We start from the raw sequence: 18,723 nt of genomic DNA on the forward strand, positions 1-18,723 counted from the left end.
GGCAACCGCAAGAGCGATGCCAACAGATGTGTTGGCAGCAGCTTGAACAAGGGCAAGGAATAAAAATGGCGGTCAACTAGTCATCTAAAATTGCATGTGTAGAAGCAGCATGCAGTCGTTATGCTTTGCTAGAGTTTAAAAGTAGTACCACTACTACTAGTCCACTAGCATGTTGCTCATGTAAAGTCAGCTTTATCTTAAGTTGTGTGTGTTAAATAAGGATGCTGGAGATCTAGCTTTCTGCAATTAATCAACCAATTAAAGTTTATGCCTACATATCTAGTTTTTCAATATAAATTTATACAAGTACTTAATACTACGATCTAATGATATTCATCTTTACTAATGATATTCTTTTTCACTACTTGCAAGTGAAAAGTTTTAAGTTTGATTCTCACAAAAAACCGTAATTTTACTAGTCCATTTTAAGTGAAAGATTTTAGATTTTAATGTTAGATAATATCGTATGTTCAAAAAATTAAAAATTAAAAAAAAAAAAAAAAAGAGAACCGACATTAGTGGTACCATTTTAAAGGGAAAAAACCCATCGAAACCAATACCGAGCACAAAACCTCTACCGAATTTCGGTCCGGATGTGTACGATACGGCTGGTACGGTAGAGCCACCGTGGGTGTCAACGGAAACGGTGAATAACCAAACAGGAATAAAAGAATGGAAATTTAGTATTTAGATTAAAAGCACAAAATTTCGGTCAAGCAAGTTTAATCTTCTCAAAAGCTAGAACAAAACAAGCAGCAAGTAACATGGTCTTCTAAGTTGACAAAAACATAAACTGCACTCTACTTAAAAGGAAATAGCAGAGGCAGCACTTAAGCACCAACGATCTCTTGCTGCACCTCAGGCGCTGCTTCTTCGGCAGGCCTCTCAACCTTCACACCAACGTCTTCGCCACCGTAAACCTAGTTACACCAAACCCATTTCATTAAAGTTGGCATACAGCCACAAAATCAACAACTATAGATTTTCAAGTATCGGTCCACCGAACATGTTACAGCAGAAAGAGCAGAAGGGGCGTACCTCCATGAGCTTGGTGAGATCAAACTTGGGTGCCTTCAAGATCTTAACCTTCCTAATGAAGACATTTTGCAATGGATAGATGCTCATTGTAGCCTTCTCAATCTCTTTACCAATGCTCTCTGCAATGAACTTGCTGACCAAGCCCTTAAGATCACTGGATGTTGCCTGGGCAATCATGATCTCGCTCATCTTGCGGCGGATCTGACAATAAACGTAGAATTATGGCATAAAAAACAAACCTTACTATGCATAAGACACAATTCATGGTAAATTCTGATACATCAAGCAAGTTATTAAAGTAGAGCATTGCTTACCCGCACATTTTTTTTCAAGTAAATATCAACCCTTCACTTGTGAAGAAAAATGTGCGGGGGAGTATTTACATATTAAGGTATACATTACCTGTCTGACTTGGCTAGACTGTGCATAGCAGGTCCTCTTGACCTGATTTGGACGTCTCTTGGTAAAGCCAATGCAGAACATCCTTAGGGTATAGTTGTCAGTGGTCTTCACATCCACATGAGCTTCAATCAAAGTTTGCCATTTACGCACCAAAGACCTAAGTTTGTCCGTGGTGAAGTTCATTCCCTGAATTATTCAATAATTCATGAGCACCGGTTCATTAGAAATCATACAAAAGATACCTAAAATATACATATGAACATAAAAATTGAAGCATACCCAGAAATTGGTCAGAACAGTCTTCCCTTGGACATCTTCAGCTCTCAACCGCATCTTTCTGTAAGCATGTTCCTCATCACCCTGAAGGTCAGCGAGTGATACCTCAAAGACTCTATGTTTGAGTCCTTCCGAAGCAATCTGTTAAACCACAACACTTGTTAAAACCATGAACTATGTCAACAATTACAATACATACAGAGTGTTATCATGTGGGAAAAAATGCTAATGCTCAACTGATGTACAAATTTTTTGCCCAAGCAATAATACATTTAAAAGTTTTGTCCAATAACTAATTATGCATGGAAATATTTCTCAAACTGAGATACTGCGAAATGTAACAGGCGTAACAGTCATTCTATTCTACGTAAAAAGGCAAGCGATATCCGCACATCCCTGTTCTACCCTTCCGCACTAGAATAAACAGAGTGCAGAAGGAGAACACGGTATGCGGAAACCATTTTACAAAATAAACTGAATACTGCAAGCACAAAACCCAAATCGCCACTCCAAATCCCAGCCATCCAGAAAAGACAAAATCAGGCCGTCCTAAAACTCTAAACAAAAGAGTATAACCAACACATTTGCAATCCATGAGCTGAAAAAAGCAGGGCACAACAAATGCACCATTCATCAATAACCGCAATCTAAAACAAAGATTGCTAGATAAAAACAGTACCTTTGTACCCTGAGTACGGGAGACGAGGGTTTTGCCCACATTCTGGTGGTTGAACAGTTTTGGGGCCTTGATGTCGTACCAATCCTTCTTGGCAAACGGATCAACCCTATATTTTCATTTCACAAATACAAATTAATTAATAAATAAGCAGGATTATCACAAAATTAGCAAAGCATACGAAATGATAAATAAAAACAAAACTGGAAGCCAGATCTGTACAAGTCAGTGTATACGTATAGATGTAAAAAAAAATGAGCTTACGCTTTCTTCTTTCCTCCTTTCTTCGACTTGGAGATTCTCTTGTTCTTTCTGTGTCATAACAAGGGTTAATGTGTCAGTGAAAGATTCAGAAATCCAAGAGCTGAAATATGTTAGTGTGTGTAGAGAGAGAGTACCCGACGGCCATGGCTGGAACTGGAGGAGCTCAAGCTCGGGGTACCTGCAGAGAGATGAAGGGAAAGGCGGCAGAGAGAGCAAACCCTTGTCTTTGTAAAACACAAAACCCTAACACTCTGTTTATATGAAAATGGGATAAGATCTTGGGCTTAGGTTATGCTCGGCCCACACTTTGTTGTTTTCAAATATAATGTATGCGCTCTCTTGTTGCGTCTGGACCAAAATCCGGAGTTTGTTTATAGCGTCCAAGTTCTAGTCCAACTACTTAGGTTTCAAGCGGAGGTGTAAATAAAAAGTGTATATATGTTAGTGTAAATAATAGGAACTTTAACGAAAAGCACCCGTTACTGTTCACTTTAACGAAAAACCATATTTTTACACTAAAAAGTCAATCCTGGTACTATTCACTTTACCCTTTATTTTGTTCTTATCATTAAAACTCAAAGTTTTCAAGCCATTTTCATTAGTTTTCCTTAAATAATATCGTATGTAATAAAAAAATTATTTAAAGTCATTTAGTATTATAGTCTAATGATATTTATCTTCACTTAGTGAGAGGTCGTAGGTTCGATTCAGAAATAACGAGCAAGTTCACAACTAATTGATTCCCGTGTGAATGCAAGTCCAACGTTCAAGGGGCAACGCCTTAGTTCAAAGGCTTCAGATTTGTGGTATATCCTAAGGTAAGATATATTTCAATCGTAGGATATTAACATGATAAGGGACGGATCTATACATGGATCAAAGTGGTCCTAGGACCCTCTGAAAGTTCAAAGAAGCGCGTGTGAGGACCTACAATGACGAGAAATTTTTCATTGTTATGGGAACAAGGATGGTACATCAGATTACCTGACAATCTGAGTGAGTGCAAGGGTTTTAAATAAAAATAAAATGTGATATTAATTAACATAAAAAAGAATACTGAAATCCTTTTTCGTCTCCGACGCCGCACAACCGCTCTTCCTCTTATTTCTTTTTCGGCCTTTTCCTTTTGTTTCTGTAATCTTTTTTTCTTTTTTTGGAAGCAGAACCGTTGTTCTTTGATATGCATATCTCTAATTCGAGGTTTATTCTAATTAATTCATCATCCAAATCGACCCCATTTCTATTTCGTGAAATTTACAGTGAAACTTGAAAGATCCAGAAGGGTAATGAGATTTTGATCCGGCCGCAAGGTACCCTTGCAACGTTTGGTTCCTGAAATTGCTTTTGAGCGAAGGCTACCAATTGTCTTACTGATAAACTGCTAATTCGAAAGAAGTTCATTCATGCGTTCAATAAATGCAAAAGTCGTGTATTTCGAGTCAAAGAGAAAATTAAATGCGATTTTTTTTTTTTTTTTTTTTTTTGGGATTTCAAGTTAACAATCCCTCCAATACAAAGCAACAATTAGCTAGCATGAAAAAAAATTCTTATTCTCTATGATCATCGATAATGATAAGCCACACGAGGCCAAGGAGGAGGCGGTGGTGAGCGTGGTGGTGGCGGGCTTGGACTTCTAGCTAGGTTTGCAGCCAAAGGCATCACAATTGACCAGATTTGCATAAAATGTCGCACACTCTTTTGGTGATCGTTGCAATTGCCTATATGGAATACAATTCTTCCTGTCATCTTGTTCTTGCAACTTCATGCACGTCGGTGGTTGAGTACAGAAATAGTTATAAGAATAGGTAAAGTTCTCCAACTTAGGCAAAGAGCAAATACTTGCCGGAACCTTCCCGGAAAATTTGTTATTTGCCACGTTTAGCTGCTCCAAACTCTTCATCCCACCCGTAGATTCTGGCAACGCGCCCACTAGGTCATTGTTGCTTATATCAAACACTTTGACTTTGTCCAATAGCCCTAAATTTGATGGCAAACAACCCCTTAGTCCACTATTCATGAGTATAACTTCGTCTAATGTGTCCTTCAAATTTGCAAAACTTGAAGGGATGCAACCCTTGAGATCATTATTTGCCAAGACAATCACAGATAGTGAGGAGTTGCCGATGTTTTGTGGCAATGAGAATTGGAACTTGTTGTTATTGACGAACAACGCATCGAGTTTTAAATCGAAGAGCATAGATGGAATTTCTCCCCGAAAATTATTGTACCTGACATCTAAGAATTTGAGTGATAGAAGGTAAAGAACAGACAAAGGAAATTGGCCTGAGAATTGGTTGTTGCTAATGTCGAGCTCGTGGAGAAGGTGAAGGTAACGAAAGCTATATGGAACAGTGCCATAGAAGCGATTGGAGTTGACGTGGAAGAGGGCTAGGTCAGTTAAGAGGCCAAGCTCTTCAGGCAATGAACCGACGATGTTGGCATGGTTAAGGTCTATGCCGGACACTGTGACAGTGTGAGGGTCATCGGGGGCTTGTGCGCAGTAGACACCGGTGTAGTTGCAAACATTTAGGCCGCACCAGTTGGCGGTGAAGTTGTTGGGGTCGGAAGTGATGACATGTTTCCATGCTTGGAGGGCTGTGTAAGCCTTTAGAAGTCTAGGGTTGGGGAGGGGTGGAGGAGGATTAGAAGCCTGATGAGAGGGTTTGGAGAGGAATATGAAAGAGAGGAGGAGAGAGAGGGCTAGAGTGAGATTAGGGGTTTTCATCGTTTTGAGAAGCTTGTTTATCATTATCTGTTCGCTGATGTTTTAGCAAATGGAATATATATATATGGATATTGAGAGGGTAGTATTGACTTATATCTTCTATCAATGTAGGAAAAATGAGCTAAGTAATATATAATTGTTTAGTTGGAGTAGTACAGTATACGCAGGGCTTTCTGCAACACCGACTTCATTGGTCAATTAGTAGGTAACAAGAATGTTCCTTCGTTTTGCATGCAATGTTTTGGCATGCATGGAAAGGATAGAGAGAGAGAGAGAGAGAGAGAGAGAGAGAGAGAGAGAGATATATATATATATATATATATATATATATATATATATATATGATTGTTTCTTGTAGAGAGTCTAGAGACTAAAGAGGGTTGGCAGGAAATTAGCAGCAAGATGCTACCAAACACACGGTTTTTACCAGCTCGGCTTTAAATTAATGTCTACTCGAAAAGTACGTAGAATTGTTCAACAGATTAAGAAACATATATTTTTGCTATTTTAAAGTTCTACATAATTGCATTTGATGTCGCTATACTTATTGAGAAAATTTGTAGCGTGAAAATCACACTATCACGTGATATTATCAATTACTGTTATTATAAGACATGTTTATATTTATTTATACATCTGTGAAATATCAATCATATTGTACTTCTACTTATAATGAATAACATCATATGACGGTGTGATTGTCTTCTATAAAAGTGAATCCATATCCCAAAGCACGTAATTAGTTAAGCCTCGAGGAAGATATCAAAGTCGGACTTGGATTGTCTGCCCTCTAATTGTGGTGCCCTCCCTGTGCCCTCCTGTTTTTGTGGTCACGGTTAAGCCACGTCAACATTTTATATTACTATTTCTTTTTGTTTTATTATTTTTATAAAAAAATAATATAAAATATTAACGTGGCTTAACCGTGACCACACAAAACAGGAGGGCACGGGAAAGGCACCGAAATGGGAGGGCAGACAATCCAAGTCCATCAAAGTCACACGACAGAGCAGGTGGATTTAAAAATTTAAAAGGACAGAGCGCGTAGTTGCATAGTCATTCAAACATGCTTTCTTTTGATTTATGTTTTCTTTTGGAATTGGTTTTTCTTTTGATTAAACTGGTGATTAATTTAAACCCACTAATTTGTAAGTGGAAACTTGATGAGGATGGGCGAAGATAATTCAAGTCATAATATGAGACAAGTAATAATATTGAAGACATAATTCGGAAACACACAGAGTGAAGTTAGTAAATATACAATTGTGAATGTCATGCGAAAAATTGAATTGTGATAGATATAAAAGATTAAAAGGGAGATAGATATAATTCAAGGAGAGATTTTGGACTTTACCCTAGATCCTAGCTAGACTATGACCCCAAAACCGAAGCTCGAGCTCTGGGCTTCAAACTCAGGTCATATAACCTAGACCCTATAACCTGAACTCGTATTTATACTGTGCAATTGAGTTGTGTACCTCGTATGTAGCTTTAAACTCGAGCTCGAGTTGTGAATGCTAGAACCACAAATCGTAAACTCTAAATTTGAAATCAGACCCAAAGTCCTAAAAATGAGCTCAACACACAACCCAAACTCAAGATTTAATTGTAAAAGAACTTCTAAATGTATTTAACTATTCTAAAACAAGTTCTTAAATGTTGCAAAATAGGTTAATCAATGTAAAGTTGTTTCCATAAAATAAAAAAAAGAAAAAAAAGAAAAAGAAAAAAGGGTTCAATGTCAGGTTGAGCTCAACTTGAACAACGCGAACCTAACCCTACTTTTCCAAGTCTAAATTATAATATCTTTGGGCCGAGCCCTTTTAAATTCGAAAAATCTTTCTGACCCAATTAGATATGAAGCGGTTTAAACCCAAGCCGGACAAAACAGCCCGACCCATTTTCACTTTTGAAGTCCAGGTGAAACTATCGGTCGGAATCACGGTTCTTGAAACGTAACAGAGGAACCAATGAGGGGTTTAATCGCAGGAGAGAGGAGCTTTACTTGCAGTAATTCATAAACCCCAGTGAGCAGTGACAGTCAGTAGAAGTATATAAGAATGGCGGAAGCAGAGGGGGGAGGATCAGGTAGGGCGGGCGCATCGGCTGGAGGTGGAGGAGCTGACTCTCTGAAAGATAAAGGAAATGAGCAGTTCAAAGCAGGGAACTACCTCAAAGCTGCTGCGCTCTACACTCAGGCAATCAAGCAAGACCCCAATAACCCCACTCTCTATAGGTACATACGTTAACCCCCTCAAATATCCTTTTTTTTTTTTAATTTGTTTATTTATTTATTGGGATTTTGTAGTTTTGAATTTTTTTGGTCAATCGATAGATTTTTGTTAAATTAGTTGTTAGATTAGCCACCGACAGAATTTGAACTCACGCCGTCATGCAAGACCTCAACTCATTTCGAACACTGTGGTAAAGGGCCACTTGCTTGTGTACTTTGTTTATGTGGAAACCAGATGAATGTTCTATTGTTCATGTTGTATATGTATGCTCTTTTGAACTCCCCCAGAATTTTGTAATCTTTATGAACTTCGAAGTTACATGAGGTTCGGAGTTGATATACTGAGTTTGTTGTTCGTTATTTTGATTAACAAAAGTTATGGTATTCAGATACAGAATGAATTCCTTTCATACGTTACCGGAAGAATTTCAGCGACTTTGGTAGACAAGTTATAGATTTTGTAACCGAAAATGTCTGCATAACCGTACAAGTATTAGTAACATAGCAAAAATGCGTTCCTCATCATTAATATGTTTGCTCACGGTAATTGTGGCTTCTCGGGTGAATCGATGACTGCATCTTTGATGCACTTGCTGGTACATCTGAGAATTATTAATTGGATAGTTGTAAATAGCCCCACACTGTGGAACAAAGGATTATCCCGGACCTACGCCAAGGTATTGATGGTGATTCCCAAATATCGCAGAACAGAATGTGATACGATGAGATAGAATCCAATAGAAACAAAGACTTATGGTAGATGAAATTTTTTAGTTGATATAAGATGAGATGAGATGATGACATCAGCAGGCTGGAATAGAAGCCTCAGCTTTCTTGCGCTTGAGTGGCATTAAACTTCTGGATTATTTGAACTAAAAAATGGTATTGTTTCGGTAGAGAATTTTAGATTTTGGTTAGCGTTTCACTTATTTGTGTGGAAAAATATTCTTAGGTCTTATGAAATATGGAATTTATAGAAGAAAGCAAGGCCATTATGAATAAAAACTGGGATATAAATTTGAAAACAAAACCTTGTTGGGGCAAGAATATCTACTTTGGTACCACATTCAGGATGTCAAAGTGTGACTATGGTCTCTTTATATCCAAGTAAACGTGAAAAGAAAATCTGGTCCATTATGTCAAATGCTACAATTGTTTCAGGGTCTATTATGTATTTTTCATGCTTCAAGTGCTACTACATGCGTAGTGTTTATACTATTTGTTAAAACAAAGGGTTGATCTGTGAAAGATGTTAGAGAAAGTTTAGGGTAATCTTGTAATGGTTTTTGAATAGTTCGGTAGCCTGCTGCTTTCATAATCACTGAATGATTATTGGTCGACTTTCTTTATGTATATTTTTCGTTAGTTTGTTTATAAGCCAGGGTTGTTTTTGCTGTTTACTGTTATTTAAAAGATCTTAATTCAAACACTGAAGTTTTCCATATGAAGTAGCATATTAGTAATGAGAAATTAACATTTCCAAGGATACACTGTCTTGGCTGAACTTTCTCATGTAACAATCATTGCAAGGATACTGATGCATCACCTTTCATTTTGATGTTCCATTGTTGGCCAGCAACCGTGCTGTAGCATTTCTTCGATTGGTTAAGCTTAGCAAAGCCCTTGCTGATGCGGAGACAACAATTAAATTGAACCCCCAGTGGGAGAAGGTACTGTTATCTTATTGTATCTTTTCTAAAATCCTATTTTGCTTCAACAAGCTTTTACTTTTAGAAATCCAAAAGTCTTGATTTTTGTTATTTCTTCCTTTAAAAGAATCTTTTGTATGCATCTTCAGGGATATTTCAGGAAAGGTTGCGTATTAGAGGCCATGGAACAATATGATGATGTATGTCTAGAAGTTCTTTCACTCATCCCAATTTTATGGCCTTCTGGACAATATTACACGAAATTGGTTTGCTGATATCCTACTGTTCATCACATGTTGTAGGCTTTGGCTGCTTTCCAAACAGCTTTGCCATATAACTCGCAAAGCACAGAAGTATCAAGAAAGATAAAAAGGATTTATCAGTTGGCGAGAGATAAAACGCGTGCAGAAGAGGTGGAGAAAATGAGATCCAATGTTGATATGGCGATGCATTTAGATAAACTAAAATCTGAAATGGTGAGTGTATTTCTCAAGGATTCGTGATTTTCAGAAAACACTGTACACTATTATTCTCATTTTGATGCCTTCTATTATCTTTGTGCGCGAGTGAGAAATATAATTGCTCAGTCATTTATATACATTATTCTTGTTTCAATCTGCTTTATCTTTCTTCCCCGGAATGGTGCGACTTGCCAACTTTCATATATTATATGTAGAAGCATTCTTAGCCCCCTGAAGGTTTAACACATTGAGTTCCAGAAGCTTATATAAAGACTTAAGATCACCTGCACTTGGACTGTTTCAGTCAGTCCTAATAATTAAGTCACCCTTTCTCTTTGCAGTCTGTGAAGCGTGGATCTGAAGAATGTTGGGAAGAAATGTTTTCTTTCCTTGTTGAGACAATGGAGTCAGCTGTAAAATCATGGCATGAAACTTCTAAAGTGGAGGCTAGAGTTTACTTTCTCCTAGATAAGGAAACAACAGACACCGAGAAATATGCTCCAGCTGTGAATATTGATAAGGTATTAAATTTAGAGCTTTCATTTTTTTTCAAAGTATCCCTTTTCTGATTGGTTGAAAAGTAAGCATTTTTGGTCCTATGACCCCTTTTTTGCTGTTATGATAAAACGATTTATTGCATTAAGTATATTCTTTTTGAGCTGTGAGCCATCATTCTGCTACCGTTATCCATACTAACAGGTGAGTTTTTTGTTTAACTAATCAATGCTTGCCCGTTATTCCAGGCCTTTGAATCACCCCATACACATGGTAGTTGTTTTTCATTTCTTAGGCAGTATGCTGAGGATTCTTTCTCCAGAGCAGCTTGCTTGGTGACTCCCAAAAGTATCATGTCATATCCACAGGTACATTTTTCACTCCATTTGTATTTACACCGGGTATAAATTTGATTCTGTTGGGAAGACAATTATTAAGGTTCATCGTGTGACATGATGGAGAACTTTCTTTAGATGATAAGCACGTAGGCAAATCTTAACATGTTTCAATTTGAATTTGGGTGCTTGCAAAGGCCCAAGAAAAAGCTGCTCATAGATGCTTTTGCAATGTGCCATGGAGCATCTGTCATGCATTTTCAATCGTTACCTTCTTGAGTTATTTATAGTTAAGGAATTAATGAGCATTTTCTTCTCAAAGAAAAAAAGAAGGAATGTAATGAGCATTTATCATAAGTCGTGACTTGTTCGTGCCACATGTGCGTGTTACATGTGCCTAAGTGTCTGTATCTTTGTGTGGGGTGTAGGTGTGTGTGTGTGCAAGACTACAAGTGTTTTAATTACTTATTGGTATGTCTCAGAAAAAAAAAAGTTGTTGATTGGTCTGTTTCAGATGTCACTAGCTCTCTCTGGTTCCAATTTGCTAAATCCAACTTTCATTCGCAGGTGATCTAATCTAGGGTGGAGTATTGACTGAATCAATAAAAGGTTTTTGTTGTTAACAAAGAATTTTATTGATCAAATACTTTTTGCAGGTTTGGAAAGGTCAAGGATCAAGGAAATGGAAACACGGGCAACATGATGGTTTCTTTGTGCAATTTGAGACCCCTTTCCTGCGGAAGCTGTGGTTTATTTCTAGTTCTAGTGAACTGGGCCAGACATTGTGCAGGTCTCTCTCTCTCTCACACACACACACACAATCTGTTTATGAGGAAGTGCCAATTTGTAACTAAATACGAGCTCAAGTATGGATGACTTATAATTTTATTATTTAAATTACCAAGAATGTATTGCAAAGTCTGAAGCTTCATAACGCATCATGTGCTTCATCAAAACTTAAGCTTCATAACGATTGAAGTATTGTCCACTTTGCTTTTAAGAGAATGAATAAATGGAAAGTTTGAACATATGGATGTGAAAAATAATAGTGGGAGGTGGGTTTTTGTTTTTTTTTGTTTTTTTACTTTAATCTATGTAAGTTTCAGGAGGCTTGTAGGAAATTTTCAGGTAAGCAGGCTCAGTGTGGTTGCTCACTTAATATTTGTTATAATAATGTCCAACTAACCTAATGTACAAAACCTATCTGTTAGAATATTTTTTTTTGTTTTTCTCATTTCATATCTGTTAGAATATTTGATCACATCAACGGTAGTGTTTTGGAGCTGGGGAATCTAATGTCTCTGTTTCTTTTAGGGATCCGGAGGAGTTAGACATCGGTGCCCATGAATTGATTCCGCGCCTATTCAAACAGTCCAATTCATAAGTTCCTTTATTTGGAATTTGATGGAGGAAGTCTCAGGCCCATTATAGTGAGAGATTGTGTATTCTAAAGAGCGGACAGCACTGGCGACAGTCTTTTGCGTTGACTCAGTTTGCAAGGTTTTCTTTGGCCCTGCTTATTTGCAAGAAGGTGCTTTCTATAATCATAACATGCGCTTACTCAAGGTTTTGTCTCTTTCTAAAATTTTCAAGCCTTTTTGTTTTGAGTGATTGTGTTTTGCGGAGAGATCCATTACTGTGAAGTTGTTAGCCTGTTTTTTCCAGAGCAAGGAGTTTGGCCCTTGAATTAAGTTGGATTGTTTCCAATATTTACTCTCTGTCTGCTGCGTATGTATGAAACCGAAAACTTGAAATTAGGTAGTACCGAACTGATTTTATTTGTAATTGTCCAAATAGCAGTGTAACTGTTGAATAGTTTTCGTGCATCTTTGCTGCCCTGTATGAATGCTCTATGTATGGTTCTTTTATTATTCTAATGCGAGTTACACCATTGTTCAAATATCTTGATGGATGCATAGTTCATGAGCACGAGTCATGACGCTTGTTTATGCATTACCTTGACATTGCTTGACAGTGACACTGTCTTTTCCTTGGATGAGTAACAGCGAAGACTTCTTTGTATAATGCATTTGGTAATTGCTGGACATTTCATCGAATAGCTGGTCATTAAAATCATAAAGGAAGCTAGCTTTTAGTAATTAGGAGTTTTAGTCCAATGATTTATTTTTCTTATGTTTTATCCCCTTCAGATTGTGTGGCTTGAACATGAACTGCTGTGTTTGTTGAGAAGCTTACACAAGTTTCTGTGTGATCTTGCCTAGGATTTACGACCGAAGTTTTGTAAAATGTGTCTTTGCTGGGGTTAGTGCAAAACTACCTTGATTTATAAACGAAGCTTCATTGATAAGGGATTATTACACCGTTAAACGATCTGCACAGAAGGCCCTCAGGCTTGATTAATATAGAAGCCTGGCCTCGAATATCATCTGCATTCTTCATAATCGCTTAATTGTGTATCACAACAACAATAATACATAAGCTTAATACTTAATAAGCACCCTAGCTATGTCTTCATCTGCAAGAAAACCCTCCTTCCTCCAACCATGCGGATCAATTATCTTCGGTGTATACAGTAATTCTCTTTCTGTTAAAACCGCCGATCGTTGAGGTCGGAGCTCTTTAGCCCTAAAAACTTTCATCCATTTGGTCATCATAGATTAAACATTGCCATCTTGTCTGTTTGTTTCTATTTCTCCGGGCTTCGGCTTGCAGGTGTGCAGCATGAAGTTACATGCCGATACAGCCTCTGCCACTGTAAGGTAGATCCATTCCCGACCAATTTTCTCGATGAACTTGGACTTCTCGAGCTTCTTGATCACCTCACTTCGGGGGTTTGCTATTACAAGCTGATAGATCAAAAGAAAGATTAAAACATAAGTATAAGCACATGATCAAGCAAAACTATGAACTAAACTATCGAACAGCTTACAGAACTAGTCTACCATAATGTCATACCTTGAGACCCTTACTGTCAACGTTTTTCTGGACCTCTTCAAGCATGGTGGTCCCGCTCGTATCGATGCTTCCAACCGCTGTAATTTGATTTTAATTTTAGCATTAGACTCATAATAAAACTTAACGCCAGAGATCATAAATGTTAATTTGTGACTGTTGCAGATTGATCACTTACTGCCAATGTCTAGTATAACATAGTGCAAGCTTGTTTCTCCAGAAGATTTTATCTTGTCTTCCTCCTCGTATATCCATCTTGAGATCCTGTGAACCAGATTTTGAGCACAGTTTAAGAATCTACTATGCTGACTACGTCGTTTTCGTGAATTGATATCTAACTTAAGAAGTTTATTTACCTTTCCCTTAAATAGTTTGCATTAGCAAAGTAGATTGGTGCATCAATTTGAAGAATGAGAACTCCTGGAATATTGTTTGCAACCGGGTACTGATCGATGCTTCTATAAATCGATGAGTTTGGAATGTTGCCTAAAGCGAAAGTCCGTGGCCTCGCTACAAATAGCAGCACCCTTAGCAATGAAACTGTAACCTGCAAATACATAAACGTTATGTGAGCAGAAATGTCGAAGCGACCATTTCTTGTAACACAAGAAAAAGAAAACCCTTCCTATGCTCTACTTACTGCAATGACTAGGCCGATCTCAACACTGCCAAAGACAACACCGAAGTATGCACTCAGGCACACCATGCAATCCACTTTGTCTACTTTCCAGAGATGGATCATGGCTTTGTAATCTATGAGGCTGAGCATGGCAGCCATTATAATGGCGGAGAGCACCACAAGTGGAGTGTAATGGAACAATGGCGTCAAAAACAACAGTGTGATCATCACGGCAGTCGCCATTACAATGTTGGAGACTGCAGTTTTGCATCCTGCATTGAAGTTCACCGCAGTTCGCGAAAATGGCCCTGCAAATAATCACAGTCGTAACAAAACGTATGATTAATGAGCCCGACCAAAATTACTAGATAATAGTATATGCGTTTGATTAAAAATGTGTTGCTAGTTTATATTATCAGACTGTCAACCGACATCCAAACAAACGAGAGCGCAATTCCCTCCTTCACATATATAGTGAAGCTAGGTATGGCATGGAAATGGTATGTACCGGCGGTCAAGTAGCAAGAAGTGCAAGAGCCTGCAATGTTCATCATCCCGAAAGCGATCATTTCCTTGTTACCGTCAATGTGGTAGTTCTTCAACGCGGCAAAACTTCTTCCGACGGCTACTCCTTCCTGCACATTCACCATCAGCTCTAGCAATGTTAGCCTAAGCCCACGTTATATTAATTGAGTGCTAAACAGTACAGGCATGTTTGGGATGCAATTAGTGAGTGGCAAGTAAAATTTGAGGAATGCAGGGACTTACAGCAAGGCCTATGACACCAGTGATGATCCCAGTTTTAATGGCTGTTGAAAGATATGGCGACCCAAAAGCCAACTCAGACATGGATGGCGGGTTCAACCCTTTTTTAAGGTGTCCAATCTGCAAAAAACAAAGGATCTAATTAGCATACCATACAAATTAATCAAATAAAATGTTATTATGTGATGTAATGGTGTATAACGTATATATATGTTGGAGAGAGAGAGAGAGAGAGAGAGAGAGAGAGAGAGAGAGAGAGAGTGAAATGCTTACTACTTGAACGCCATGATTTTCAGCGTGGGTTAGGAAAACCAGTAGGCTTCCCAAGATCAGAGAGCACAGTGGCATCATTGCGTTTATCCAGAAGAAAGCCGGTTTTCTCTTGCTCTAATTGTCATAGGCATGGATAAGCATCCACATCATTAGTACAAAAACTGATAATTGTACTGGGCCTTCAATTTCTGAAAGGCCCTCAATATTTTTCATCCTCCTATATATATTACATATCTACATATATTTCTAAACAAAAAATTGGATAAAAAGTTTTCGGTTACATATGACAATGAGTTTTTCTTTCCACTTCTTTTTCGTAAATCATAATTAAATGAAGTTTTCGATCGATATTTAGGTTGTAAGACCATCTCCATCCCAAAGGTATAAATCCTAAGTTCAGGACCTAAAAAATAAATTTTGGCTTAATATCTTTTTGTCGCAACTCTACAGTATTAAAGTTTAGCATATGAGGTATATTAACGGTTGTATCCTTCTAAGAAATTATATAATGATGTTTATCAAACTGTGAATCTGAATTGGTAATTAAGTATCGATTGTTATTTGAATATGTGGTCCATATTCACAATATGTTAATATTTTTAAACAATATTATTGTTCTAATATAAGTTAAAGGAAGGGGATGATTTAAATTTGAAACACGTTGAGTTAAAGATGAATTTCTTTTCAACTAGGGCAATCCACCAGTTGTAAATATTGTTAAAATTAACAAGAATCATGTTGGAAAGCGTTAGTCTTTTGGTTCAATGAACCTTTTTGCGACTTAAGATCGAGTTAATTAATTACATGGTTCATGAAAGGGTGGTGTCATCCACTCATTTTTACTTTTCACACACCTCTCTCAATTTTCGATCATCAAATCAAATGAATTGAAAATGATCAAATGACAAAAATAAGATAACAAAGGGTGTGTGGAAGGTTAAAAAAAAAGGTGTGTAGTTAGCATCACCCTTCATGAAAAAACTGGAGTGATTATATAACTGGCGTTGGTGCTTCTGGTGACGTTTTGTTAATAAAAAATGTTATTTTTAATATCTATTTATATCATCATTTGTACCATCTCTCTAACAGAAATATGGCTCATCTCTATTAAAGATATGGTACAAAAAGATGGTAATTGATAATTAAGTGTAGGATTACTCTTTATTAATTAGTTTTTACAGTAACAAGCTATAGTAAACGACATGCATGAAAAGTTTTTACATGAAAATAATTCCTTATCTTATAGTTAAAGGTTGAGCTTGGAATAATGGATTGTATGTATCTTAGATAGGTACGTGGTATATACTTACAAAGTATCTTGTGAGCAAGAGAAAGAAGAGGAAACAGCATCCCAGCACAGCGCTTTCCCACCTCCACTGCAACATAATTTACCTCCATTATTACCTCCATTATATAATATTGATAATGGAAACTTTTAAGGGAAGGGATTTTCATTTTTTTTTTATAAAAATGGGGATTAGTTGTAGGATTCACACCACATCGAACTTTAACGATATGAATTGTTTATTTTTCAAGTTGTACCTTATAAATCATCCTTACAAAATATTAGCCAAATCGGAAATATTTAAGACATCTAATTGGGTTCAAAGAAATGAAAGAATACTTTGTTATATAAGAAACAATGAAATTTGGTCTTGATAATTAAATGGGCAAATGGTTTCGGTTTGAATTGAATTTTTGCAAGGATGATCTATGAATCGAGACTTACAAAATAGACTGTTCGGATCGTTGAAATTCGATGTGGAGTGGGTCCCACACCTAATCTCCATTTTTTTTCAAAAATAAGGATCCATTTGCATAAAGGGTCTGTATTAATAATAATGTCCAAAAAGGCATATGTAAAAAAAGCGACAAAATATGTGGAAGTAGTAAAGCATTAGCTAGATTGGAATAGATTAAAAAGAGAATTGTATACTTCGTGCATTTGGAAAAAAGTTAGAATAGATTAAAAAGAGAATTGTATACCTCGTGCAATATTTGGTAAAAAATTAGAATAGATTAAAAAGAGAATTGTATACCTCATGCATTTGCGAAAATATAGATTTCATGACGGATACAACATCTGTCTCATGAGTGAAATGAATCAACCCTAGTACCCCTTTAAGCTGCTGAAGACATACAACAGTGGCTGCTCCACCCATGAAACCCACTATTGTTGCATGAGACAGAAAGTCCACGACAAACCCTAGTCTGCAAATACACATATAGTTCGTTTCAGAGGGTTGCTTCTTGATTGTTTTTTATTTTATTTATTTATATCAGAATTTAGTGCAAACATAAATTGGCAGCATATTAAATAACATACCTTAAGAAGCCAAGAGAAGCCTGGAAAGCTCCAGCAAAGAAGGTAGACGTGAGAGCCAACTGAACATAGAGCTTAGGGTTCTCAATGGGGCTAACAACCTTCCCCAACATGGAAGATATGAGAAGGGATGCAACCGCTACGGTACCCACTGCCAAATCCTTTGAGCTTCCAAGCATGGCATACACCAATGGAGGCACAAAGCTCGAATCTGCATTCATTTTTCCAAAAAGAAAAAAAAATGACATTTTTGCAAACAAGATTCCACCATAAAGTACTTTTGTTGTTACTGTGAAACTAGAACACTGATCTTGCTAGCTCTCGTTCTTGAATGCATGACCAAGTAGATTAATAGTCTGACAACAAAAGCATTGGTCTAACAAGAAAATGTTATTCTATATGACATAAATTTATATAATACATGTGATAACTCATAATTTTTCAGGACTTACATAGGCCAATAATTGGGGGCAAGTTGGCTAAATTTGCATAGCTGATCCCTTGAGGAACTGCAAGACTGGCAATGGTGATTCCAGCAATGAGATCAGATTTGAAGAAGTCAAAAGTGTAGCTAGGAGCCCATTCGAGGATTGGCACAAAGTGTTGCAATCCCAGAACAAGTTTTCTAGACGTGGGTTGGTTCTTAAATTGCCTGAAAGGGTCATCGGGAAAGAAAGTTTCTTTCAGAGATGATTTCAGAGCCTTGAAAAATGGCTTGGAAGGAGGAATTTCAACACGGTGCGGGCACTCATAATCTGCGTTGCCCATTTTACCTAAAAAAAACACTCGAGGCTAATTAGAGACAGCTAATTAAGTGAAGCTTAATTAAGAGCTGATCAAGTTTGGCTGATATTGCTCATTGTGGCAATGATGCGTAAGTAGGTTTTTGTTTAGGGTTTATGGTCTAGGTTGTATAGATTCGTAAGATATGGTTTCCATGCTAGCTAGTGAAGCAAATGGGTTTGCATCAGAGAGGTATAGTGGAGACAATTGGTGGTTAAAATGCTTAATTAGCTCTAGCTTGCAATGACACACATGGTGGACTGGGTATTATATAAGGTGGTGAATGTGACACAGTGGGAGAGGGAAGGAAGAAACGAAGGATGGAGGGAAGGAATCTTTGAGTGCGTTGTGGGACCCACACGTGGTCTCACTCGTGGCACATACATAGGTCCATTGACCAGAGCACACCCATCTTTACTAGGGTTCCTTTTATTTGTTAGGGTTTTAGGAGCGATGGGTGGCAGAATTTAAATACAATCAGCAAATGCGGATT

At 37.4% G+C, this 18,723-nt stretch overlaps 4 protein-coding genes across 5 annotated transcripts; 1 reads left to right on the forward strand and 3 right to left on the reverse strand.

Annotated features, from left to right (window-relative positions):
• Positions 1–665: 665 nt before the first annotated feature.
• LOC103453232 (small ribosomal subunit protein eS1y-like) lies at positions 666–3,063 on the reverse strand. The gene is made up of 7 exons (XM_008392779.4): positions 2,791–3,063; positions 2,657–2,704; positions 2,396–2,501; positions 1,720–1,857; positions 1,441–1,626; positions 1,039–1,239; positions 666–920 (listed from the first exon to the last, which is right to left on the reverse strand). Exons 1-7 carry the CDS (start codon positions 2,799–2,801, stop codon positions 831–833), a joined length of 780 nt encoding a protein of 259 aa, XP_008391001.1. The 5' UTR covers positions 2,802–3,063; the 3' UTR covers positions 666–830.
• Positions 3,064–4,060: 997 nt separating this feature from the next.
• LOC103424061 (leucine-rich repeat extensin-like protein 6) lies at positions 4,061–5,399 on the reverse strand. The gene is given in 2 exon segments (XM_008362137.4): positions 4,061–4,295; positions 4,297–5,399. Coding segments are annotated over 2 exon segments (1,164 nt in total). The 5' UTR covers positions 5,382–5,399; the 3' UTR covers positions 4,061–4,216.
• Positions 5,400–7,214: 1,815 nt separating this feature from the next.
• On the forward strand, positions 7,215–12,454 carry LOC103453230 (U-box domain-containing protein 70-like). Its single transcript, XM_008392777.4, has 8 exons — positions 7,215–7,617; positions 9,191–9,284; positions 9,413–9,463; positions 9,566–9,739; positions 10,066–10,245; positions 10,468–10,587; positions 11,211–11,344; positions 11,869–12,454. The coding sequence occupies exons 1-8, from the start codon at positions 7,442–7,444 to the stop codon at positions 11,936–11,938; spliced, it is 999 nt and encodes a 332-aa protein (XP_008390999.3). The 5' UTR covers positions 7,215–7,441; the 3' UTR covers positions 11,939–12,454.
• A 379-nt stretch (positions 12,455–12,833) lies between these two features.
• Positions 12,834–18,511, reverse strand: LOC103453228 (sulfate transporter 3.1-like). 2 transcript variants are annotated; one of them, XM_008392775.4, is made up of 12 exons: positions 17,900–18,511; positions 17,451–17,658; positions 17,164–17,335; positions 16,435–16,500; positions 15,125–15,238; positions 14,855–14,971; positions 14,595–14,721; positions 14,108–14,394; positions 13,824–14,014; positions 13,646–13,731; positions 13,471–13,547; positions 12,834–13,361 (listed from the first exon to the last, which is right to left on the reverse strand). In XM_008392775.4, exons 1-12 carry the CDS (start codon positions 18,213–18,215, stop codon positions 13,173–13,175), a joined length of 1,950 nt encoding a protein of 649 aa, XP_008390997.3. In that variant the 5' UTR covers positions 18,216–18,511; the 3' UTR covers positions 12,834–13,172. The 2 variants fall into 2 exon arrangements, with proteins under 2 accessions (XP_008390997.3, XP_070672254.1); XM_070816153.1 differs by having other exon boundaries at positions 17,451–17,803; positions 17,900–18,472.
• Between the last annotated feature and the right edge of the window lie 212 nt (positions 18,512–18,723).

The sequence above is a fragment of the Malus domestica genome, chromosome 16 (assembly GCF_042453785.1).
Source record: "Malus domestica chromosome 16, GDT2T_hap1".
NCBI classification, from domain to species: domain Eukaryota; kingdom Viridiplantae; phylum Streptophyta; class Magnoliopsida; order Rosales; family Rosaceae; genus Malus; species Malus domestica.